We start from the raw sequence: 26,080 nt of genomic DNA, 5'->3' as shown, positions 1-26,080 counted from the left end.
CCCTATCCTGATTCCTGCATACTCCTACATTACGACCGAGTAGACACTGTAGGTTCTGACAGTTCTACACTGTCCTCTCCAGGCCCATAAGGGGCCATATCTCTTCACTGTATCTCCACCAATGTTTGACTTTTTTGAAGTTCTGAAAATATTTTGACTTTTTATCTTGTGAATTGTGAAATAATTGCATATGTTTACTCGCAACTCGAAAATGGGTCTCAACCCATTGTTTGGGAAACACTGCCCTATGGAGTTGAAAGTCTTGCTAGCTCTTTTACACACATTGGTGAAGAAATGTCTTGTTACGGAATTTGTCCCAAGCTTTTTGTAATATCCCCGACCCCTATACATTTTCCACAATAGATATGAATTTTAAGCATTTTCTTCACATTATCTCTCTCTCATCTCAAATCAGAATATGGCAGTATTCCCATATATGAAAACATACAATAACATTCAATAACATTTCTAGACATTTTTGAGCTGGGCATACAGCAGATTTTGATTCAGCACCCCTTAATGCCCCTAAAAAACATGTATGTATCAGGCCAGGTGAGACGTGTTGCATGCATGAAGTCTACCCAACTCCAACAGGCCAAAAGACATGATACCAGCACTATTTGACCCCACTGATTTGGAAAACAGAATTATAATGTGGGGGGCTTTGTTCGGCAATAGGTCTACACATTGCACTGGCGGGAAATGCCTTCCACCACACCTGATTTAAACTACAGTAGTCACCAATAAATCAAGCCCTTCATCAGATGAATAAGGTCTGTTGACAGTGACATATACAGTAGCCTAGCAGCCCAAGCATGAGAACCACAGCTTTACAATTGTAACAACAATCCAATTGTGACCCTCATATCTTTTACAGTTGCCTGACAACCAAAACTAGCCAATCATAACGTGACCGACCATCCGGGCTATGGGCTCTTGACGCTACCTTGGTGGAGCATCTGGCTGGCCAGCCTCTCTATCGCCCTCCATCATCCAAACACAGTCCTAGCCGCGGCTACATCATCATCACCGGGACACGGCAGGGAGGGATCGGGACAGAACGGAGCAGCTCAGCCCCTTGCATCAATCTCTAACGGATTTGCTTGAACAATCGTGAACATACACCGCGCTGGATATAGGGTCGACGGAATGGGCGAGCAAACGGCATTTCTGCTGTTATTGGTGGCGACCTTGACGCTCTCATCTGAGGTGCGTATAAATGTGGAGAAATCACGGAATTCTTAACGTTTCTCCGAGAGTCGTGTGTGCCTACAGGCCCAGAACTAGGAGTTGAAAGATAGCTTCATAAACTGAAACACGACCACCTTATATCTTACTATTCTTTCGTTTTAAATGGTCGATAAACAAATATTTACTACTTATGTGCGTTACTGGTCAACCCTGGACAATGTGCGCAATTCTATTTCTAAAACATAATCCCAGCTCAGCTTGGGGCGGCCTGCTTGTCCGGGTGAACGAAGATCTGATCTAACATACTCGTAACACGTATATATATATATTACAATGATCTGCTTAAATCAATAGTGTGTAAACCAGTAGAGTAGACAACGCATTCCTAGCTGCAGGAGTGCTACGAGGGCCTAACCGTTAGACGTCAGTCAGTGATTGACAGCTTGCCACTGGCCATGTTGGAAATGTTTTGATTGGGGCAGATGATAGATTATTTATGCCGTTTAACACCCTGTTTAGTAGGCAGACGCGTTGGTGATTTATTTTCCATCGGTGACATTATACAGTTATCATTTAATGGGAAATTAAATGACTAATTGTTCATTTCTGGTGGTCGACTTGAGCAGTCGCTATACTTTGTTGTATAAAATAATAATTCTTCCAGTGCAATGTTACGTTCAATACATAGATTGGTGACTTGTCAGTTGCTTTAAAGGCCACATAGATGGAGAATACCCTGCAAGCTCTATAATTGTCTGTATAGTCGTTTATATTATGGCAATTTATAGAGGCTTCACTTGTGATTTGCTCAAATGCTACATATTTTCTCGTTGCGTCGACGTTGTTACATTGTTGCAGATCTCCAGCTGCAGGGGTGGGATACAGTGTTGCCTGATTTTGTGAGAGAAATAAGCACCCAGGTCAATGAATACAAGCCCAAAAGAAGCGATTATTATTATTAGGCCGATCGCGACACGTTGTGAGCTTGTAGATCTGCTATTTTCAAAACATCTTAATAAAAACAAAATATGGAATATTTGGAAGATTTTTTTGGAAGACAACACAAATCTGGTATGGGACTCCCTGGCACAAAATATTTGCAAATGGTAGTTATAGGAGACAAATACATATTAATTTGGGTGTCCGTAAAATGAACATATTTGAGAGCCACTGGTTTAAACAACATTTAGGAAGGAAGCTCAAATAAGCAACTACACTTTAGAAACAAGCCCAAAAAACCGCAAGCCGCAATAACCAATATTTACAGAAAAATAATCCCAAAGTCGCTCATAATAAGCGGACATGGCAACACTGGTGGGATAGTTAACACAGGCCTGTGTGTGCAGAGGAGAATGGAAAAGGATGTGTAGCTTAGTTTGACACAAGCAAGATGGCGTCGACTGCCTGGCTGCTGCTGCGCTGGACCACGGCAGTCAGTCAGACAGACAGACAGAGATGATCGCACACAGTCAGTCCTAGTTAGAAGAGCCATTGACCAGTGGTGGAAGAGAAGTACTCACATTTTGTACTTTTACTTGAGTCAAGTAAAAGTACCAATACCACAATGTAGAAATACTCTGTTACAAATAAAAGTCTGGTATTCAAAATGTACTTGAGTGAAAGTACAAAAGTATTATGCAGAATGTCCCATTTCATAAGTTTTCAGATGTATAAACATGCTTTTTTGCTTTTTATGCTATGCTTTGAAAAAAGCAGATCTGCAAGCTCTGTTGTTGCTGCGTTATGAGCTTGTAGATCAGCTATTTTCAAATAGCCTAAGTATACATAGGGCTGAAGTGGTTAATGTATGTTTTGTAATAATAATCAAAATCTACAAACTAGTTACTAAAGTTTTCAAATCATTTTAGTGGAGTAAAATTACAATATTTGCCTCTGAGATGAAGTGGAGTAGAAATAAAAGTATTGAAAATTGGAAATATTCCAGTAAAGTAAAAGTACCTCAAAATTGTACTTAAGTACAGTACTTGAGTAAATGTACATAGTTACTTTCCACCACTGTCATTGACACATTGCATGAATTACACAGTATGAGCATTTTTCTACCGAGGAATGTGCGGATGTGTCACTTGCGAGAATAGATACTGTAGCATGTTAGATTTCAGATATACACACCAGCAGCATTCCAAGGGAAACCTCTGCATATCCCAGACAAAATAATAAAATAAATGTCACTTATGACATGGTTTGTTGTATTGTAGCATTGAAGAACTGTATATGGAGTCATTACTTAAATGCTTTTGGTAGTCTGCACATTCTGTGAAAAAACGGGGAGTTAAATCAAGCTTTTTTCTTGAAGGTAGATGCAATTAAAAAATGATTATCACTAATTAGTAGAATTAAAATCACAGGATATAGTAGTAATGAAGTAAAGCTCTTTCACACTTGACATAAACCATCTTATGCATGCAGTATCACATTGCTTTAAAGTGCTTTGATCACCAAATTAGTTGAATGGCAGATGTCAACCATAACAATGTTGTCACAAATGCCATAAGAACAAGGTTTCAGTAGCATAACCGATATCCCCACACACTAGGGTGTTGGTTCCTGCACTTAGTCTGCTTACTATTGCAGTTTTGTTTCTGCGCCACAGCTATGATTAGAACCTAAAGGGCAAGACAGATGCTCTACACACAAAGTGGTCCAACCACACACATAATGGTATGATTGATTGATCGCATAGACTGCAGCAGGGTGATAAGTTGAGAAATGCCCCATTTCTACAGAAAATCATTTTAGGACATCCCATCATGAATCACTTCTGGTAAATGTTATGTGTTGCGGCACAAACCAGACAATGCTGTTAAAATGTTGGTTTTAATACTTAAATGTATATACACGTCTAACTATCTCTGTCTGTCTGTCTGTCTATCCGTCCGTCCGTCCGCCCATCCGACTTTGTTTTTGTTGCACTGTTGCAATAAATGTGCCATTGCTCTTTCACACTTCCTCACACCACAAGCCATCATCAACTTTGAATTAGTGATTTTTCCACTAGAATGGCAACAGATGGCTTGGTGGCAAGTGTTTTGTTAGCTTGCAGTGTCAGTGTTTTTGTCAGTGTTTCCAAGATAAATGGAAGGACCAGAAGGTAAACTAGTCTGAGACTTCCTCCAATTGTATTGGCAAACAAAAAGAGGGGAAAAAACAATGTCCCAGAATGCTGTTCGTTCAGCTGGGTAGTAGGAAGCTCGTGATTCTTTTGTGCCTCGTCAGAGAGTACAGGGAGTTCTTAACTCCTCTTAAAGGTATTCGCCAAGAGCCACATTTCTATAGCTTATAGGTTATAATACTAACACTTAATGACTGTTTTTCCAATATTAGGATACAACCTCCTCACTCTCTCCTCTTTCCTTGTGACATTTCTCTCACACCTTATTGACTCAGTGAGACAATGGGCCTAATAAAGGTGGACACACATTCACACACATTCACACACCCTGCAGTATGAATGCTGAGCTCTTAGGCCTGTTGGGTGTAAGGGATTCAGCACACTGCTTTGCCCGGCTCGGGCTTAAAGCACTATTTATGCCAAAAACGAGGGTGTTCTGTGCACAGCTGTGGTGCGTATTTTCTTTGGTGATCGCGGGGATAGCAGCAGGATATAACTCGTGCACAAGAGAAGAAAACTACTGCACACACAAAAATGGAATGCGTAGCTTTTTGCTTCATACTTATGCTCTTTAGAATCTCAACTTTAATAAAGAGTGGCATTGCTATGGGATTCAAATGCCACAACCCTCTCAGCACAATGTCTAGGGATGTGAATGAATGAACATCGTTTTATTGTTATTCTGTATTTAACTGTAACTAAATATTGTAAATAATCAACAATTATTAACTTGTGCCATTCGTTACTCATCCTGACCTTTTCCCATGCCTCTGCTCTCTTGACCACTTGTCTCTCCAGGTGCCTGCTGATGACTCTGTGGGTCTGCTAGCGGAGCCCCAGGTGGCCATGTTTTGTGGGAAGCTCAACATGCACGTCAATGTGCAGAGTGGCAAATGGGAGTCGGATCCCTCGGGCACCAAAAGCTGCATTGGCACCAAGGAGGGAATCCTGCAGTACTGCCAAGAGGTGAGAGACAAAGAGAGTGAGAGACTTGAGAGAGAAAGATGAGGCGGGGTATTGCATTGGAGATGTCTGAAATTTATGCAGAGGAGACAGCATAGAAGAACGGAACAAAAACGTTAAAACGTTATTATGTGATTGTTACAGAAGGAGGGAGCGTGATATTAAAACATCTCGGCATGTGTGTGAGATGTGTGAGGAAATGGCTGTAAGGGGTGCAGAGCAGAGCAAAGACCTGGTGTTTGTGCAGAAAACTCAAGCTCTCAGCTTTTCTCCAGGTGTACCCGGAGCTGCAGATAACGAATGTTGTGGAGGCCAACCAGCCCGTCAGCATCCACAACTGGAGCAAGAAGGGCCGCAAGCAGTACCGCAGTCCTGTACACATTGTGGTCCCATACCGCTGCCTGGGTAAGCATTCCTAACAATGTATATATGAGTGTGTGTGTGTGTGTGTGTGTGTGTGTGTGTGTGTGTGTGTGTGTGTGTGTGTGTGTGTGTGTGTGTGTGTGTGTGTGTGTGTGTGTGTGTGTGTGTGTGTGTGTGTGTGCGTGTGTGCGTGGGCGCCTGTTTGCAATACTACATTACTACTTGTGGGGAACTGAAACTTCTTCATGTTGCAGTCGGGGAGTTTGTCAGCGATGCTCTGCTTGTTCCGGACAAGTGCAAGTTCCTGCACCAGGAACGCATGGACCAGTGTGAGAGCCACCTGCACTGGCACACGGTAGCCAAAGAGGTGAGGTGACAGAGACATATATCCTACGCACTATCTTGCTTAGAGTCACAGCTAGGCTGTCAGTCGAACTCCATTTCTGGTCCTCTGTAGACTCCCTGTAGTTTTCCCTGGGATGTCTTTTCTCAAATTACTCAGTGATTCCTTATCTTCACCTTCTGTCTAGTCCCCACCCCGTCAGGTACCTCTGTGAATATGGTCAATGCTGTCATCTTTATAGCTGTTTTTTGTCAGTCACTGAGGTTTTACCACAATAGTGAGCCCTCACAAGGCCTGTTATGATTTATAGGTTCTGTACTCTCATTTCGTGTGCTGTTTATAGATGAGTGGGAGAAGTCAGTGCTTAGGAGGAGTGCTGTAGCAGCATTATGATTTATGGCTGTTATTATTATTAGTCCTGCGGTGACCGCTCCATGAATCTCCATGACTACGGGATGCTGTTGCCGTGCGGCATTGATCGTTTCCGAGGGGTGGAATTCGTCTGCTGTCCGGTGGAGGCAGAGCGGGAATCCGATAGCGTGGAAATGGAGGGGGAGGAGTCAGACGTCTGGTGGGGTGGAGCCGAGAATGAATATGCCGACAACAGGTATTGTCATTCACATCTATGCCTACGGACTACATTAAAGGTGTATCTGCTTATGTCTGACCAATCATGGCCGAGGTTTTGTCCGATCCCGATTTTGGAGAGTCCTACAGTAGCTCACCATTTACCGATGCTTTGACCGATATTTTATCCAAAAGTGAAAAATCTATAGCGCTCGGATGGCGCAGTGCTAAAGTGCCTGCCCACCACCATGGAGGTTGTGGGTTCGAATCCACCGTGATGCATCCGGCTTTCTGGGGTGTCTATACGAACACAATTGGCCCGTGTTCGGGGGAGGGAAGCCGGGTGATGAGGGTGATATTTGTCATGTAATCCTACAGAGTGCGGCGGCGGGGGGCTCCTCACTGGCAGGTGAATCAGTAGAATACAACAGCAGTGACAACACAAAAATGTGTGTGGGGAGGAATCAATTGGCATAACGACCAAAGAAAAAGGGAGAAAAAGGGATAAAAAAAAGCTATAAATAATTGAAAAATCGATTCGAAAAACCTTGAATTGATTAAAAGTTTTAGAAAATAGTCAAATCAGGAATAGGTGATTTACAAGATCACAACTTGCTGCAACGCAGTGCGTTGCTCAACATAAAAAAAAAACGTGCCACCTATGATGTCATGCCCAAAAGAGTACAGTGTGCTACTGGGTGCTGTACGGTGATGTAAGGTGCTACAGGGTGCTGTAAGGTGCTACAGGGTTACAAAGTGGGACATATCGACAGCATAATTGCCGATACTAATTTCCTCAATAAAGTCAAATAACAGCCAATATATCAGCCAGACCAATATATCGATCTGGCTCTATAATGAACAAGACATACTGTCTTTATTTACCACTACCACTGTCTCCATAGCATGTCCCGTCAGGCAGACACAGAGCCTGCCACCACGGAGGACGACGAGGACGAGGACGAAGAGGAGGAGTCCTTTGACAGGGACGAGAATGGAGACGGCGACGAAGACGACGATGACGACGATGAGGATGAGGAGGACGACATGACGGAGGAGCGGGATAGCGATGAGCGCAACGCCAATGTCGCCATGACCACTACCACCACCACCACCACTGAATCGGTTGAGGAAGTTGTTCGAGGTAGGAACTCTGGAGCAAGCCGGTTAGCAAGCGTGTGCACTATGCATGGAGTTGATTTTCCATCATTGTAATCATTGTTTTCTTTGAAAATGTCCACATCATGAATTCATGTTATTTTATGATTTACATTTCATTTGTGTGTGTTTGTTTTTGCTGGCTGTCTGTATGTACTTCAGCGGTATGTTGGGCACGTGCTGACTCTGGCCCGTGTCATGCCATGCTGGAGCGTTGGTACTTCATGCCCGAGAAGGGCACCTGTGCCCCCTTCCTATTTGGGGGCTGTGGGGGAAACAGAAATAACTTTGACTCGGAGGAGTACTGCCTATCTGTCTGCAGCAGTTCCTGTAAGTGCCAGGATTTGGAGCCCTCTGACGCCTTAACTGGCCTGATCCCGCTCTCCAGGCTGGGGTCTCTTACTCCAACTCTTTTTCCTCTGCACCCCCCATGCCTTCTCTTTCACCCTCTCCTTCTCCTGAGTGTTTGATGGTTCTTAACCACTTGGGCCTATGATAGGTGTGTGGTGCATTAATGCACAGTAGCAAACAAAGGGCAGGATGTTATCGCGTTTATTTCTCAACAAGCTAATACTTGCTGCTGTGCCTTTGATCTGAAAAGTAAACAGACAACGGAAAAACGCTCACAGCCCCTCTCCTGGAATAACAGGTTTGGTTGTGTCTTATGACATCAGCATAGAAAATGCCTTCGATATTAATCTATGGTCTGAAAACAAAAAAACTAAGATCAAGTTGATCAAGCCCCACTGTCCCTGGTGGAAAACAGCCACAATGCTCTACCAGTTACCTGTCACATCAACACGAATCATTCATTCACTCTCTTCAAATAATACTATCTCTTCAAGTAATACTCAGGCCTTCACTCCCTAACCTGCTCAGTAGCACAAACTGATATTTCTTCTTATACTACTAAACCTGTCAGTTGTCTGCCTATTAATGACATCATGTCCTGACTAGCAGAGTGTTGCAATGTTTTCATAGATAGTTTGGTGGTGATGGTGGTGGTGCTGTGTGTGTGTGTGTGTGTATGCGTGCGTGCGTGCGTGCGTGCGTGCGTGCGTGCGTGCGTGCGTGCGTGCGTGTGTGTACGAAGGTTGTAAAGGGCAATCGGTTGCTTTAGTCTTGGTGACAATTTCTGCCCAGTTAAGCACAACTCTCCCTCAGTGGGAGAGGATGACGCAGCGCTTGCCCTGATCCTGACGAAGCAGTATTTATCTTATCTCTACTCTCCCACATAAAACAAACGATACACGTGCAAGCGCGCACGCACACACACACACACACACACACACACACACACACACACACAAAATCTGGCAGTCTAGGACTCCTCTTCGTCCTCGTCACATATTTTACTGCGAACAATGTTAGCATAAGCTAACATTGTTCATCCTTTCGCTCTCACTGAATTTGTAATAATTTCTTAGTGTGTCTTGAACTAAACTTGAACGACTGATATACTTTGCAATGTAATGCATGTCTCACACTCCGTGTGATTGATGTTTTTTGCCTTCTTTCCCTTTCATGAATCCTTCTCGTTCCCTCCCCCCATCATCCTCTGCATCTCTCTCCCTCTGTGTCCTCTTCATTCCTACACCACACTCCACCCCGTCTTCCATTCCATTCCTCGGCCCTCCTCCAGTGCCCACCATGGCTCCCAGCCCGCCTGATGCCGTGGACCGCTACCTGGAAGCTCCTGGAGATGACAACGAACATGCAGACTTCCAGAAGGCCAAAGAGAGCCTCGAGGCCAAGCACCACGAAAGGATGTCCCAGGTATGTGTGGGTGTGTGTGCGTGTGTGCGTGCGTGCGAGCGAGTGTGTGAGTGCATGCGTGTGCCCTTAATTCCCTATGTGACGTTTAGCTTGTTTCACTTAACCTCAGTTCCTGCTGTCGGGTATGTTTCAACATCATATTGCCTGAAGGGGGTTGTCCAGTGGATCACAGTCATATTCTGCAGGCAGAGAGGGTTATTAATGCGCCCTGACATGAGACTCTGTCTATCTAGGTAATGAGGGAGTGGGAGGAGGCGGAGAGGCAGGCCAAGAGTCTACCTCGTGCTGACAAGAAAGCTGTCATCCAGGTAGGACACACACACGCACTCACACTCACTCACACACACACACACGCACACGCACACGCACACGCACACACACACACACACACACACACACACACACACACACACACACACACACACACACACACACACACACACACACACACACACACACAAACATTTGCCTATGCATTAGAATGCATATCTTATCCTGTATCCCACGAGGGGTCCTTGAGGGGGTTCCAGGGGTTCCCAGCTAAAGGATTGATAGTTAAGAACAAAATGGACCTTTACATGTCTGTAACTAAGAGAGTGTACAAATGTACACTCTCAGAGTTAAATTAACACTGAGGATTATACTGTATAGATTAGGTTAGAGGGTTAGAGGGTGTGTCCGTTGTGTGTGACCGTTGAACTGTTCCTGTGTTGTGTGTGTGCAGCACTTCCAGGAGAAGGTGGAGGCTCTGGAGCAGGAGGCTGCAGGAGAGAGGCAGCAGCTGGTGGAGACTCACATGGCACGGGTGGAGGCTTTGCTCAACAGCCGCCGCCGCCTGGCTCTGGAAAATTACCTCAGCGCTCTGCAGGCTAACCCTCCACGGGTACGCACGCACGCACTCACACACACATACACATACACACAGTCACACCATATGAGATAAATATTACACACTACTGTACCACACACATTGCTCTGAATGCCGAGCTGTTAGCATACAAAGGCAGGGTTATTCGTAAGCTGAATAATTACTAATTAATCTTGTATAAAAGCATACAGCATCATCAAAGTACGATTCTGATCAACACTCTGCAAGTACCAAGTGGCAGTGAAGATACCTTGAACAGTTATCTAATTGATGGAGAAGTCAATCCTTACTGTCGTTCCCTCTTTGTCTTATTGTGTCGTTACCATACTTGACTAAATGACTAAATGGTTACAATACAGTGTGATATAACCATTCCTCTCCTACAACCAGCCTCGCCAGGTGTTGAGTCTATTGAAGAAGTACGTACGTGCTGAGCAGAAGGACAGGCAGCACACCTTGAAACATTATGAGCATGTCCGGACCGTGGACCCCAAGAAAGCTGCACAGATCCGACCCCAGGTACTCTTAAATCGTTCGCACACAAGTACAGTTGGAGAGGGAAAGTTACCAATGTTACCAATGGTGCATTGGTCACTTTGTTGAATTTTCTTATAATTAATTATTAATATTATATATAATATTTCAATGTTGTGAGAGTATTTTGCGCGCACGCACATACTCTCTCGCGCATGCACACACACACACACACACACACACACACACACACACACACACACACACACACACACACACACACACACACACACACACACAGCTTTTAACTGTAATACTTCCTTAAGGCTCTTGCGGTCACAAAGGCGTTTACATGGCCACATTTAACAAAGGAAACAAACCATTTGTTTAAAACCCTTAATCTGGCAAGGACAAACTCACAGGAACAAATCCTTGGGGGAAAGAAACAGAAGACACAAAAAAAGGCTTATTTATCTTTTTTTTTTAAAGAAACAGATTGACACCTTTATTTAATCATAAATGTGCTAATATAAAATATGTTCTTTTAGAGTGCACTAAGAGGTAAAACCCAATTAATGCTGGAAAATTCTTAGTGTTGTCATAACATTTAATGTGTTCTGTCGGTGGTTCCCCAAGGAACCTACGTATGTAGGAGAGCACAATTTGAGTTGGTACAACTAAATCAATAAGTGCTTATTGGCCTGTGTTCAATCTTTATTGTCTTCTCTGCATTAAATACTGTTTCTAAAGGAATTTGGACTGAAATTAACTTTAACTGGTCATCAGGTTCTGACCCACCTGCGTGTGATTGATGAGAGGATGAACCAATCACTGGGGCTGCTCTACAAGGTGCCTGGTGTTGCCAGTGAGATCCAGGACCAAGTCTGTGAGTTTTGGTTTTAATATCTAATGCAGACATACTTCATGAACACGCCTCAGTGCCTTAAGCTACTTTATGGAGGACCAAAGCCTACACTATAATGAAGCATTTTGTAGCATGTCTGAATTGTGGTATGCCTTGCTGGTAGTATAGTATTCTATAGTCAGGTTCTCTGTAATGTTGAGTAAGTAGAATAGGTGTCGTAAATCTGGACATCATCAAGCTTGCATTTTCCTCTCCAGCTTAACTTCATTCTACACCCTTCTCTCCTCCCCCACCACCCCCCCCCCCTCTCTCTCTCTCTCTCTCTCTCTCTCACTCTAGCTGCTCTGATGCAGAGGGTTCAGTCTGAGCTGTCTCAGCAAGTCTCCTCCCTGCAGAGCGATGGGAGGGTGAGTTGAGTCGTACCCACTCACATATGCACTCTCTCTCTCTCCCCTCATATAAACTGCACTCTCTCTCTCTCTCACTCACTCTCTCTCTGAGACATAAATAGAACCACCTCTCTCTGTCAAGGTAACACAGGAGAGAGAAGCATACAGCACGAGCATGTGCTCACTTGCACCTCACATGGGAATATAAGGAATTACATGAAATAGAAAGAGTGCCTCAGTAATCTAGGATCATCTAGGATCAGGTAAACCAAGAACCTAGCAACAGTTAAAAAAGTATAATATAAAAAAAAGGATGCCAGGTCAACAAATGAACCTGGCATCTGTCTAAATAACATGCTATGTGTGATCAAAAAGTCATAGCACACTCACGCACAGGTAAATTAAACTTACGTGATCGTATCAATAATGTAACCATTTCTATTTTAAATTTTGATTGATGAATGGACCGAACTAAGTTGTGATTCTTTACCCAGAGGAATACCTCCCCCATCTGGTGAGCTTTTCACACAATAGTTAAAGTGAGTGTCTCAATTCATCAGGTCAGTTTAAATAATTAATCTATTCGGCAGTTCTTTCTTATTAGCAGTAGTTGCAAGTTTCACATACACACGCTATTATTGTTACTATATTTACTGGTTTTACTGTCTACTATTCATAATGTATGTAGGCCAATGTAATATAATGATTTTATGTTTGTAAAGGTGCGTGCGCTCTCACAATATTTTCATATTGCGCATGCATAATGCACATGGCCAGGAGCATGCGCATGCACATGCATTATACGTGCACTCCCCCACCTCTGAAAATAGCACTACACTCCTGAAGCATCCCTATTCTGGGGCAATCATTCTGCAAAAACAGCAGATCTACAACCTCACAACGTGTCACAACTGGACGCGTTGTGAGCTTGTACATCGGCTATTTCTTAGTATACAGGGAAAAAAGGTGGGTGCCTAGTATAGACCCCTGGGGGATACTAAGTATGTATGGGGGGCTTAAGTGGTTAAATTAACACTGTGTACACACATACACAAAGTAATATGTATGTGTTCGTTCCAGGCGGACAGCAGAGTGAGTTATGGTAACGACGCCCTGATGCCAGATCAGACCTATAGCTCTGCTCCAATGGAGCCTGGCTTTGACCTTGACCGACTGGGCTTTATCCACCCAGAGAGCTTCAACCAGCCCAACACAGAGAACCACGGTAAAACACACATACACACACACACAATAGACTTGTACACAGTAAAATCCTCATTGTTTATTTAACTCAGAGGGCCCTATTTTGCACAGCTTATTATGCCTCATGACTAATCGTATAACACATTTATTGTATTATTTTGAAAAACATTTTTAAATAGTGAAAATAGCCTATCTATAGCTGCACATTGTGAGCTTGTAGATTGGCTATTTTCACTATTTGAAAATGTTTTTAAAAATAAAGAATTATAAGGCATACGACGCAAAATAGGGCCCTGAGAGTGTACAAATGTAACCAAATGGACCTGGAAGGGTCCATCTGGTTACATTCGCACACTGTAAGATAAAGAAGACATTTCCCTACTGTAGCCTTATTCCAATCATTACTGCAATGCATCATCGAACCATGATTTCAGCTCCGCCCCAAATAGTACCTCTGTATAACGAGCCCTTCACACATGACACGTAGGCAGCCGTCACCATCGGTGCAAGCAGAGATCCAACAGCGTCAAAAATATTAAACATTGGCAGCCATCTTTGTTTATATAGTATTGCAAAGACCATCACTTGAGCTTTGTTTTAGCCTTGATTGTGGGAACTGCATATGCCACTACCACACACAAACCAACTCAACATCAATGGAAAAAGGGAGAGGGGGTAATCCCAGTACAAACAGAAATCAGTCATGGTGTTACAATAAAACACCTATATCAACATAAACCACCAAATGAACCATTACATGAAATGGAACATGACACAACACTACACATAAAGTCCCACAACATATATCCCCAACGCCTGATTATGGATCCCACCAACGCTCCAGGATTTAGACCCGCCTTACCTGTCTGATTGGCTCCCTGGCAGGCATAGTTTTACTGAGGTTAGGGTTAGGGTTAGGTTTAGGCATAGTCTTACTGAGGTTAGGGTTAGGTTTAGGCATAGTTTTACTGAGGTTAGGGTTAGGGTTAAGGTTAGGTATAGGCATAGTAGCAAAAACGAGAACTGTCAATCACAGCGACTACTGGCCAATCACAGCGGGTTTGCCAGGACCTGGCGTGGGATTCATAATATCGCATCCCCAACGCATTCCCATATTCAAATAACAACGTAAACAACACAATAAAACACACTTCCTGCGCCCAGGGGCAACCTGAAAAAATCAACATTGCGAGCTTCAGTTGACATGTACCCAGCATTCAGAGAATACTGCTTGTTTTTTCACGATTTTAAAGCCTAATGTTTGAAACATTTTGTTTTAATCGTTCAAATTTGTCTGGTTGGTTATTAACACATTGTGCGGTGTGAAAAACTGAGAATATATGTATATATTATTACTGCTTTATATGTATTTTGAGTAATTGAGAGGTTGTCATCATCTGGGATTTTAAATATTAAGTATACATGATTCTTTTATCCTCCAAAATGTGTATGTTTCTCTTTGGGTGTGACTGTTTTGCCTATGTCATTTGCTGCAGTGGAGCCTGTTGATGCTCGTCCAGTGCCAGACAGAGGCCTCCCCACACGACCTGGTGTGTATGTGATGTGCATGTGTGATTGTTTGTGGTCTATTTTCTGGTAGTTTATCTGATATGGGTGTGAATATGCACGTTTTTGTAGTTTAGAATATGTGATTGTTATGGCCATTTGTTTAGAGGAAAAGAGTAGAAAGACATGCACTTGGCAGCCAGCGGGACATATCACAGATTGATTGCCAGACAAAGTTATCAGTGACAGTATGAGCTCTGCTCTGAGTTGCCTCTCTCGCATCAAGCAGACCAGGAAAATGAGGAAGTAACCTCAACATAATTTTGTCTTTTATTTGTAAATCTGTGTATATAAAACATATATCCCCTATCGCAGGGTCCCCAACTTTTTTGTCCCCAAGGAACCCTTCCAGTATTTTCAATACCTTCGCGGATCCCCCTCGTTTAAACTATTAAATAGGCTATTTATTCATTATTAATCACCAATGTAGGCTATATCACTTTTGATTGTCTTTATATTTACAAAATAATGTTGAGGTAACCGATTTAACATTTATCCATTATTAAACAACAATGTATATAACATTTTACTTCTTCTTTTTACATAATGGGGGTGGTATCCCAGTAAAAATTTAACAAACACTCACACAATGATGGGCTCCATTTAAAGAAAATGTGTATTGCACCCTTAAAGTGCTGTGACGTTTCGGGCTACATGCCTGTTTGTTTAGAGGGGCACAAATACACATGACCTCTCTATCAGAGTATTCTACCATATACTGTAATAAAATGCTGCATTTAGGGTCATTGATTGCATATACATAAACTATGCTTGCAAAAACACTACTATAGTGTTCTCATACATCTTAACCTCTATAGTGCTGTGTGTTTGTGTGTGTGTGTTTAACTTTTGACGATATAGTTTTTCTATGTTCTCCCAAATGTGTGTTCAGTATCTGCTCTTAAGCCAGAGGAGATGCCAGAAGTGCGGATGGAGACAGAGGAGAGAATAAGTGCCGGCTATGAAGTTCACCATCAAAAACTGGTATTAAAACCCATCACTTATTCTATTTAAATGTTAGTACATCGCCTTAACCTGGGCCTTGCTGAAGTGGGACAGAATCACTCATTCATTTGAGCTCTCATGTGCAAGTGTCGGGTTTGACTGAAGGTTTTTTTGTCTTGTCTTGATTCACAGGTGTTCTTCGCAGAGGACGTAGGGTCCAACAAGGGCGCCATCATCGGACTGATGGTCGGAGGAGTGGTCATTGCGACTGTCATCGTCATCACCCTGGTGATGTTGAGGAAGAAGCAGTACACCTCCATCCACCATGGAGTCATTGAGGTAAAGGAGAGAACTTCTTAACTTGGGGGAAGTGTGTGTGATCATATACTACTACTTGTTGAAGATTGACTCTTTGTAGTACATGGGCTAAAAGGAATATGGTAGTTTCTGTTTTGCTAACCCTAATGTTCTGTGTTGGTAGGTGGATGCTGCAGTGACACCGGAGGAGCGCCATCTGTCCAAGATGCAGCAGAACGGCTATGAGAACCCCACCTACAAATTCTTTGAGCAGATGCAGAACTAAGAAGCTGCTCATAATCATTTTTCTTTTGGCTTACTCCCATGTCACTATTCTGCTTGTCGGCGCTGTTCCATCCTGGTTCGCTGCCATTTCCCCTTCCAGCTCACCTCTTACCTGTTTATTTGATGGCAACAAAGAGGCCCAAGTAGTATTTTACAGGCCGATTTTCATCCTGTTTGAAGGCATGGTTAACTTGGTGGATTTGTTTAAAGGAAATGGCATGGAACTTAAATGGAATGCCTTCTTAAGCCTCTATCCCTTGTGCAGCACTTCAACATCCATACATCGGCAATTTGGTCAGACAAGGGCACCCTGTTTCACCTGCACATTTTAGCCAATCAAAGAAGATATGCCATAGTGTTTGTACAGAGAAGCCAACAACACCATATCTACTATTTATATCAAGTAATTTATCAAGAGTTCAGACATCCCCTGCAGTATAGCACTCAAACCTCAAAGGTAAACCACAAAGCCTGCAAAGCCCCACTATTTCAATATTCCCTTACTCGCTCATTGGTCCAGCTCTGTCTCTCCATCTCTCCCATGCGTTCCTGCTCCCGTATACTCTCAGATGACAGCTGTGCTGTGTTTGGTGACATAACAAGCTCTTTAGAGCTGGCGATGGGAGGAGGGGCTCTCTGAGCGCCTCTCTGCAGGATTAAAATACCCCAAGCGTTTCAGGTTTGTTTTTTCAAAAAAGGAGAAAAAGCTGAAAAAAATGCATACAGTATATCTACACATCATCAGAATATGTAAAAGTTGAAAAAATATTGAATGTTTTGTTTTCTTATTATTATTTTTTTTATTTTGTGTAATGTATTGAATTTAAGACAGAGATTAGCTGTAAGTACATGTAGTGCATGGCAATATTGATGACAGATACAGTATTCTGTACATTGAGGTCCTCAGCTTCACCTGTGAGACTGGTCCTCATCGTACTAGACGTTTTAGCAGGATTGTACATTTCTAGTGTCTTCTTTGTGATCTTGTGATATGAAGAAGGAAAAAAGAAAAAAGAGTATTTAGAATCTGGTCTGCTTTGTTGTCACACAGAGACGTGCTTTAACTGAATCTCTTTGCTCTTTAAGTTCGTCTCCATGACTCACTCTGTGTTCGCTGCATGGGCAGAATGCTCTTATCTATATGTAATATAATATTATGAAGTGTGATAGTGTCCGAAAGGAAGTCAGTTGTGTTACTGTTTGCGTTCTATGCACTCTGAATTTCATTTAGAAAGTCTGAAAATGTTCCATTTCTATGTTTTTTGTTGTTTTTTATTGCCATTGCGTTTTTCCTCCAATCATTCCAGAATTAACATTCCACTCTCCTTCTTGCCTGTAAATATTTGGATCATTTACATTCCAGATGCAAATAGTCCATTTTCAATATCAAACTCCTAACTCTACATCTCGCATTCGTTTTTTGTGTTCTCCTCGATCCTGCTCCGAATATTCTGATCCTCCACCACCCCCCGTCTCCTCTGTTTTAGCTGTGTCAGCAGTACTGTGCAGTGCAGCACCCTGGAGGCAGTGCAAGAATTTGATTAGGAGATGGGACTTATGTCTTAGCTTAGAGAGATTATAATGTGTCAAACCAACATTCTCTGCCCTGGCCCTTCCCTTTTACACTCAATACATTACTCTGTCTCACATTCCCTTCTCCATGTCGCACAAACACATTCTATTTTTCTATATTTCTTAGGTTGTTTATACATGTACAGTGTCTGTTTGTGGTGGATATCCCTTGCTTGCCTATTTGTTGTTATGTCTCTTTTTTCAAGTCTCGGGCCTTTTGTGTTAAAAATGGAGGCTAAACACTAATGTTACTTGTAGGCCAGTATTTGGACATCATGTAGGGTTAAGTCAAGCATCACCACCAAATGAATGGCTTCTCTGAAGTTTGGAAGCACATATCTGAGCAGTGTATTGAGACGAGACATTTCCTTCTCCCCAAAATATCCAGATACCGCCTCCAATAAACATGAATGTGACATGCACATTGTGCTATTATGACACATGCACTTCACCATCACCTTCACACCCTCTTTCCACTTACATGTACATACACAAAACACTAACTGAAGCTCTTAATCAGGTGAATGTTTAAATTGTGTGGATTCTCATTCTGGGTATCCTTTGGAGGCTAGTATTTGTTTTCTCCCTGCGTAGCTAAATGAACCATTTGCTTAGACATGAGAAAAGCTTTCGACACTCACTATCCCATGAATAAAATTTTGAATGTACATATAACCATCTGGCTCTGTACTTTTTTTTGTCACCCGTTATAGTGACACCCAGAGGCCGATTTTTGATTTTTTTAATATTCCTCTTACAGATTTTGTCCAAACATCACGCAAATCGGTTCACATTATCTCTATAGCCATGTGATCAATACAGATCTGTCCGATTTTTCATATTCCATCCTCATTGGCGAATTCCGAACATTGCTGGCCCACACTAACCTACCTGACCTGGCGGAGACCTGTGCTCCGAGGAGCACCTTTTCTAGTTTACCTTTGTTTCTATTACTGGGGATTTATGAGGTTGTGTCCTCTTAGTTTAAAGTCCTGAATGTGTGCACCTCTTAAAAGTAAGCTACTGAAGTTACTAAAGTTGAATGAATAGAATCCTAGACATTAAGAAAAATGCGTTCCACTTTATTCCCCCTGGTGGACAAAAAGGGTCCACAATATAGGGAAAAGACACTAAATAAAAATACAAAAACAGATCCTCTATGAATGGAAAATATGAAAATACACTTGCCCATGTGGCTATCAAAAACATGGAGTACCGGTATATACAATGGAAACAAAGCTAAGCTACAGACGAGGAACATATGATGCAGAGCTCAAAGTTGGGTTGTCGATCACATTCAAACATCCAGACACACGTACAATAGTGAGGTTTTGCATCTCAAACATCTCACGTCACATGCATTCTCTCCCCTGAACAAAATTCTCTCCTTGGTTAGAAATTAAAAAAAAGAAAGAATAAAAGAACAGAAAAGCAACTTATAGGCGCTCTCCGCTTGCCTCAGGCCCACTCTTCTAAGTTGTCAATCCACTCTTCTCAAGGATCAAAGATCCTTGCCTTACAGGAACGAGTCGACCAATCTCTAATGAGTGGGTGACGGCAACCTATGCCAGAGCAGTCAAAGAGCGCTGTGCCCTGCTTCCTTCAACTGTCCTTGTCCATTGCAGTGGTGGACAGCGTCACTGTAGTGATAGGCTGACCGAGCCCATGCAGTTGCATCCGAGCCAGCTTCTTCTGTTCACACTCTGTCACCAATGTGTTGAGCTCTGCAGCACTGTAGCCAATCAGAGTCCTCAGGTCACACACAAACTTGTACACAAAGCGCTTGCCTTGTACCTTGCTGATCATGTCTCCATCATAGTAATACCTAGGCAAGAATATAAAATAACAAAGAATTACCACACGTACGAAGCATGTTAAATTGCAACAAATACTCTTGTATGGATAGTCTCCATTTATCATACTTTTTATTAAATAGAAAATGTATAGGTTTTATACAGTATATCAAAACAAATGCATGAATGTGAGAACTGGTAGTATATTGATAATACATAAAAAGATTATGTGAAAACAAAATGTTTTACTCACATGGCAATTTGTTAACAAAGAAAAAAACAACAAAGAATAAAAATAGACACAAAAATAATAATTACACAAACCTGAGGGCTCTGCTGAGTTTCTCGTAATTCATGGTGGGCTTGTTCTTACGCTGGCCCCATTTCTGAGCCACAAGTTCAGGCTGGTTGAGTTTGAACTCCCCTTCCTCGCCCACCCAGGAGATGCAGTCTCTTGCATCCTTGTCCGTCAGCAGCTCCAGCAGAAACTGCCATAGCTGGATTTGACCGTTGTTACCTAGTAACGGTGAAAGATATTTAGTATTTATATGTGGCACTTTGCATACTAAAGGACCACTTCACCTGTTTTCAACCTATCTTTATATAGTTGCTCCTCATTCCATTTCCGAACCAAGTTTTAGGGTTCTGAGCCAATTTATTTTCAGTGGAAAGACTCTGCACTGGTTCAAAATTAGGCGGGGGAAACAAGAACCAGACCGGTTCAACCCAGGTGTAAAAGTGGCCTCTGTGTCTCAGAAGAGGGCTGTGGACAGTTCAGAAACCTGCCTACCAGTGATGTCATCAGTGGCCATTTTAGGTCACTTCAAACAAGATAAAAAATGTGTATTTCTTATTAATGCAAAAACAACAGCTTCTATTATAGCATGGCAACTTTCCAGGAATATAAAGCATGCAGTTTCTATTAGCTTGGATTCCCAATCGATGATGTCACTGGTGGGGGGTGAACTGTCCACAACCCTCCTATGAGTCGCAGACCAAGTACAACAAAATGGTACCATATTATAATTAGCATTAGTGAGTACCTTATATGACCATAGGTTGAAAATGGGTGAAGTGGTCCTGTAAGACTGCACACACAAACGTATGCACACATAAACGGAAATTTATACACACATACCACGCAAAGGTTTGAACGTTTAATCTTTCTGCCAGAACGACCTTCTCACAGACAGACAGACACACACACACTATACAGTGTAAGTGGTCTTGTGTACTATGTGTACCTGTGCGGTTGCCAGGTGAGCTGCGCTCCTCACCACCTGAGATGCGGGGAGTTCTGGGGGCACGGTTCTGCTTCAACACCTTTATGGAAGTAGGTGTACTCACTGGGGCTGGGATTATCTGCACAGCTGGAGCCACATACAGAACCAATGCAGATGTATAGTATTTTCACATTCAAAACAAGTTGTACATTTCTGGATCAGAATTCTTTCAATAATTTCCAATCAGAGGAAATATTCAACAGCAATGTCTTTATCTTCATAACACAAGTTTGACTAATCTGTCAGACTATAAATAGCTAGGTCAAAATGACTAATTTTTAAGCTTTAATCTTGCTCCTTTTCACATTCAGAAACAGACCAAAATAAATAAATTATAAAAGTCAGAAAATAAAAAAATACCCACAAATGTGGATATAAAGGGATACCATGAATCATATCATATCAACTAATTTCACTTTTAAGCAGGGACATCTTGGGAAGGGCCTTACGTTGATCAATGGTGACAGTGCCATCCTGTCCAATCTGGTCCTGGCTGGCCAACACATCTGAAATGAAGACAAAAAGATTAGGTAAAAGTCCATCAAATTCATGTTGACCAAGTTCACCACGGTTTCTTGAGGCCCATTTAAAAACCCAAACCCTTCTGACTTACATTTGCGTAGCAGTTCAAGGTGACTCCAGAGTATCTCTCCATTGGGTACTTTTTGAAGGAATTCTTCCTGGCTGAATGAACAGAGGTCTCGGCCGGGGATGTGAATGCCCCCTACCTCCATCTCGTCAATATTGAACTCCTTCATGACCCACACAGCCCAGTGGATCACCTGGTCAGCTGACCACAGAACTGGGTCTGAAGAATGGATAAAAACACGAATTCACACGCGAATACAAAACATTCAGAGCAGATCTTTATCTCTCACTACGGTACATTTCTCACTGTATACACACAGTAAACATCCTCAGCGTTCATTTAACCCTGAGCGTATAAATGTTAGTACACTCTCAGAGTTTCAAATGGATAAATGAACACAGAGGATTTTACTGTGCAATATTCTTGAAAGGATTCCTTACCATATGGTATTCCCAGGCGGACCTGCTCTTTGCGGTAGCCTTCTAGGGCTGCAGCCCAGCGTGTGACCTGCTCCGAAGTGTCGTCTGTGAGGGCAGAGCGCTCCACCGCAATGAGCTGTCCCTCCTCCATCAAAGTCCCATCCTCCCCCGCCGCATCTGGATCGATCACCACCTCCACCGTCTCCACTGGCTTCACGATTTCCAGGATGTTCAACTTCTCCTCACCTGGGCAAGAGGAGAAGGATACAGGAGTGGTTTTACACGTTGAAAAAAGAAATACAAACTGAGGTTACAGGGCAGCTCGCATGTTTCCTCGTATCATTATTAAAAAGAAAGAATATATTATGGTACTTAAGCAAATCTATACCTGGTTTGGTTATGATTTGCAGGCTGAGTTGCACGGTGCCATCAGTCTTCACTCCCTGATCAAAGAGGCTGTGATCGGGATGCAACTAAAAAAAGAGAGGAAGAGGTGAAAAGAATGAATGGATCTGAATTTCAATCTCAAGTTCATTGTCACTTCAATCACTCCAAGAACTCGCATGACGCTTTACTGATCTGACAAATCCATGAAAATATAACTAGTTTAAGGCTAGCAATATTTACAATACAATATCTTCACATATTTTTCCTTTCAAATCGTCCATTACACAATAAAATACAAGAAAAACTATGAAAATAAAATCACTTTACAACTTTAGATGTAACACCAACGGAAAACTGTCATCTGGCATTTATCGCTACCTGAATGTCTTGTAGGCAGATCTCGTATGCATCCAGTGACACCTGTATACGAGGCTCTAGGAGCTTCTTCAAGTTGCCGATTGGCTCATTGATGTCAATATCTTGCTGGATCAAATCTGAAGCAGTGATGGTATGTTCTTCAACACTACGTGGGAAATAATAGAAGGAATGCATGAATTTAGAGGGGAAAATGTTGACTTAAAAAAATAGGAATCCTGCATGGACTGTTATGTGCATGTTCTAATGTCATAATGCTCACCCTTCCTCCAGGCACTCCTGTTTGTCCTGGCCATCAATCTCAATCTCTATCATTTCTTCAGTCTCGCTTTTAGACATTTTCTTTTAGACGCCCAAGAGGCAAGCTGTTGTAGAAAGGTGAGAATATTTAATTATCATGGAGACACAATTATCATAAGGGACAAAACTGAACCCAAAACAGCAAAGATTGAACCAAGTAAACATTTAACCCATTCAAACCGGGAAAGCATCTGTGTCATTTTATATTTGAGCTAAAAAGCATTTCTTTTTATTCTATTCAAAAATAGCAGATCTACAAGCAGAGCTTGTAGATCTTCTATTTTTGAAAACTCGTGAACATTTGTGCAAATCTTGAATATATGTATGTATGTATGTATGTATGTATGTATGTATGTATGTATGTATGTATATATATATATATATATATATATATATATATATATATACACATATATATACACACACACACACATGTTTGTAAAGCAAACATTTTTTTACGCAAATCTTTGCTTCTGGGGGTCCCTGGAACAAAATATTTTGAGATGGGGGTCCGCCGCCAAATACATATAATTATGGGGGTCCTTGACATGAAAGGGTTTTGAGCACCACTGATATAGCAACATAGGTTTTTCAGAAAACTGTTAGGATGGGTTAAACACATGAAAGGCACTTGAAATAAAAACAAACATACTCTGCCTTCCATCAATTCCACCACTATACAGTACACAGGGTCAACTTTGTTAGTTAGGAAGCGCTCATTTTGTGGCAATGCAATAAATCTACTATCTGCATTACTAGGGTGGCCTGTATATGACTATACAGAGTACCTAGTCTAGTCTACTGAAAATGAGATGAGAGAATTCCTGCCTGGAATGCATCAGATGCAAGATGCTGTGAATTACAAGAAACTAACTTACATGCAAAAACCGTTTGAAATTATTAAATGTTTGGGTATCAAATTGATACGCAAATAAAAAAATATATATTACGCTCGTAATACTACCAATTAAGAGCATAATAATAAAAAAAACATAATCTGCATATAAATTACATTTAATTTACTTGCTTTATGTAAGATGTATGTACATGTATGTACAATGTACAAAGCAGTTTGAAATGGAAGGGCCGCTTCAGCCTCGACTCATCATTGGCCGTCTGGGACAGTTAACAGTGTGCTTCAAGTGCTAACGTTAGCCAACTCGAGGGCGAGGCTTCACTCACGTCTAAAGGCCAAATGCTAGGCCATTAATGTACAAAAACTATAAACAGAGGAGTCTTAACAACGTCCATGTAGTTAGAAATATAGAGATATGTTGCTATAATAGTTGGACACATTACACGTGTCGCCTGGTTGTGTCTGGTCCTCCAACCACGCCGAGACACGGAGCTCCACTTTTGAAGGAGCCGAGACAACACGCCCGTCGCCCGCATGACCGGCCGTCGCTCCCCGGTGTAACAAAACAACACTTAAATCATCGTTCAAACACATCGCGCCGTATATTACTGTAGATTCGAATAAAAACACGGGCCAACTTTGAATGTAGAAAAACTTTTTTGAAACGGAAATGGAATAAACGGAAACAAAACAGCATAGGGCAAATGGAAAGGAGCCGGAAATCCTGGCTAGGTTTACAGCGTTATTAAGACTTCCGAGAGCGGGCGCGACGAAATGTACCAGGCACGTTGTTTCGCTGTATAAATGCAGTGCTCGTGGCTGTGGGTTCGTTTTGGTAACAATACAACAACATCCAAAATCGTCACGAATCGTAACTGCACCGAGAAGAAGGATTAAGAAACATTTTGTCGCATTTGGAAGCCGTGGTACATACGACCTGTTGTTGTTGTCCAGGGACGCGGCGGGCAGCAGCTTACCTCTTCCCCACTGGAGCCGAGATCTCGTAACAATTAGGACAACTTCTTTAATGTTAGCAAGTTATCAAACTACGTAGATTAGCTCGGATATCCAGTTGAACCCCAAAGACGGACGTTTTTTTCCCCCGGATCCCTGTCTGTAGCAGTCAGTCAGCGCTAGCTTTAGCCTCGTTTGTGGCTAATGTTGTTCGGTAGGCGGCCTCTTCCAGCAGATTGTGGGTTGGCTGGATGAGATCTGTACAGCAGAGCGGGAAGAGTGCGTCTCTGAACCTGGATAGAAACCTACTACACACTCCCCTGAATATATGTACTACAGTTGAATTACTGAGTCTTTGGAAACTGTCATGGTTATCATACCTTCTCAGATGATATTGCCCCCAAATGGTCTTATCATATATTCCAGTGTTAGGAAAACAAACAGCCCTAGTAGTTAGGAAGCCAGGCCAGTCCAACGTATTCATGTAAGTTTTGGTCATCACACGGAGGAGGGGGAGGAGACTGAACTAAACAGAATTATGTGGAAAATGCTGTCAAATTGTATTTTTTTCTGTACTGCTGAAATTAGATATGTTTTTTTTAATGATCTTTTGTTTGTTGGTTAATTGTTGGAAATAAATAAATACAAACTTTTAGAAACAAACATGTCAGATTTGGTGGCCCTTTGTTTTTCATTCAACGTTTTTGTGTACAAATGCGATTGCTTTGCTAAATAGAAATGCCTTTATAGATAGTATGGACTGTGACAGGCTTTGTTTTGAATGTTTACTATTCAGCTTGCAGAGTGGGAGCCGGGGCCCTTGGAGCCCCCCCCCCCCCTTTGAATACAAAATTCAGAAGCTATGAACAGATCAACAGTCACACCCAGTCAATTCAATTTCCTCTAATCCCTCAATTCACTGCGGTCACGCTACACAAGTTCAAGTACACAGTTATCTGTGTGTGTGTGTGTGTGTGTGTGTGTGTGTGTGTGTGTGTGTGTGTGTGTGTGTGTGTGTGTGTGTGTGTGTGTGTACTCCCCCGATTACATATAGTAGCCTACTACATATACATATAGTGTTTTATATTTGTTGACGATATTGCATTTTGGTGTTATTTTTATGCTATGTTGATGAATGGACCACAATGGAAACAAGTCCTCAGGAC

General features: G+C 42.2%; 2 protein-coding genes across 5 annotated transcripts; one reads left to right on the top strand and one right to left on the bottom strand.

The window, feature by feature from the left end:
• Positions 1–974: 974 nt before the first annotated feature.
• On the top strand, positions 975–18,636 carry LOC311064892 (amyloid-beta A4 protein-like). Of its 2 annotated transcripts, XM_084084926.1 has the most exons (18): positions 976–1,209; positions 5,123–5,290; positions 5,563–5,692; positions 5,905–6,017; positions 6,410–6,600; positions 7,466–7,704; positions 7,881–8,048; positions 9,361–9,494; positions 9,728–9,802; positions 10,219–10,377; positions 10,753–10,881; positions 11,623–11,722; positions 12,041–12,108; positions 13,171–13,315; positions 14,790–14,843; positions 15,752–15,843; positions 15,997–16,143; positions 16,286–18,636. In XM_084084926.1, the coding sequence occupies exons 1-18, from the start codon at positions 1,150–1,152 to the stop codon at positions 16,385–16,387; spliced, it is 2,274 nt and encodes a 757-aa protein (XP_083941052.1). In that variant the 5' UTR covers positions 976–1,149; the 3' UTR covers positions 16,388–18,636. The 2 variants fall into 2 exon arrangements, with proteins under 2 accessions (XP_083941053.1, XP_083941052.1); XM_084084927.1 differs by lacking the exon at positions 7,881–8,048 and having other exon boundaries at positions 975–1,209.
• A 388-nt stretch (positions 18,637–19,024) lies between these two features.
• On the bottom strand, positions 19,025–25,781 carry gabpa (GA binding protein transcription factor subunit alpha). Of its 3 annotated transcripts, none has more exons than XM_084084929.1 (10): positions 24,898–25,781; positions 23,067–23,169; positions 22,808–22,952; positions 22,431–22,515; positions 22,064–22,288; positions 21,648–21,842; positions 21,484–21,540; positions 20,996–21,121; positions 20,076–20,268; positions 19,025–19,783 (listed from the first exon to the last, which is right to left on the bottom strand). In XM_084084929.1, the coding sequence occupies exons 2-10, from the start codon at positions 23,141–23,143 to the stop codon at positions 19,561–19,563; spliced, it is 1,326 nt and encodes a 441-aa protein (XP_083941055.1). In that variant the 5' UTR covers positions 23,144–23,169; positions 24,898–25,781; the 3' UTR covers positions 19,025–19,560. The 3 variants fall into 3 exon arrangements, with proteins under 3 accessions (XP_083941055.1, XP_083941056.1, XP_083941054.1); XM_084084930.1 differs by having other exon boundaries at positions 25,295–25,781; XM_084084928.1 differs by having other exon boundaries at positions 24,938–25,778.
• Positions 25,782–26,080: the final 299 nt, after the last annotated feature.

Source organism: Gymnoscopelus microlampas, assembly GCF_963454915.1.
Source record: "Gymnoscopelus microlampas genome assembly, chromosome: 17".
Lineage (NCBI taxonomy): Eukaryota > Metazoa > Chordata > Actinopteri > Myctophiformes > Myctophidae > Gymnoscopelus > Gymnoscopelus microlampas.
Note: the sequence above shows the minus strand (reverse complement) of the source record. Positions and strands in the feature narration are given on the sequence as shown.

What these genes read in the sequence shown, in the direction of transcription:
- LOC311064892 (XM_084084926.1), top strand. Translation starts at nt 1,150, where the DNA reads ATGGGCGAGCAAACGGCATTTCTGCTGTTATTGGTGGCGACCTTGACG. An exon ending in TCCTGCAGTACTGCCAAGAG is followed by an intron (nt 5,291 to 5,562) that starts GTGAGAGACAAA and finishes GCTTTTCTCCAG; the next exon opens with GTGTACCCGGAGCTGCAGAT. An exon ending in TGCAGGCTAACCCTCCACGG is followed by an intron (nt 10,378 to 10,752) that starts GTACGCACGCAC and finishes TCCTACAACCAG; the next exon opens with CCTCGCCAGGTGTTGAGTCT.
- gabpa (XM_084084929.1), bottom strand. Translation starts at nt 23,143, where the DNA reads ATGTCTAAAAGCGAGACTGAAGAAATGATAGAGATTGAGATTGATGGC. An exon ending in CCGCCTGGGAATACCATATG is followed by an intron (nt 21,843 to 22,063) that starts GTAAGGAATCCT and finishes TCCATTCTTCAG; the next exon opens with ACCCAGTTCTGTGGTCAGCT. An exon ending in AAACTCAGCAGAGCCCTCAG is followed by an intron (nt 19,784 to 20,075) that starts GTTTGTGTAATT and finishes ATTCTTGCCTAG; the next exon opens with GTATTACTATGATGGAGACA.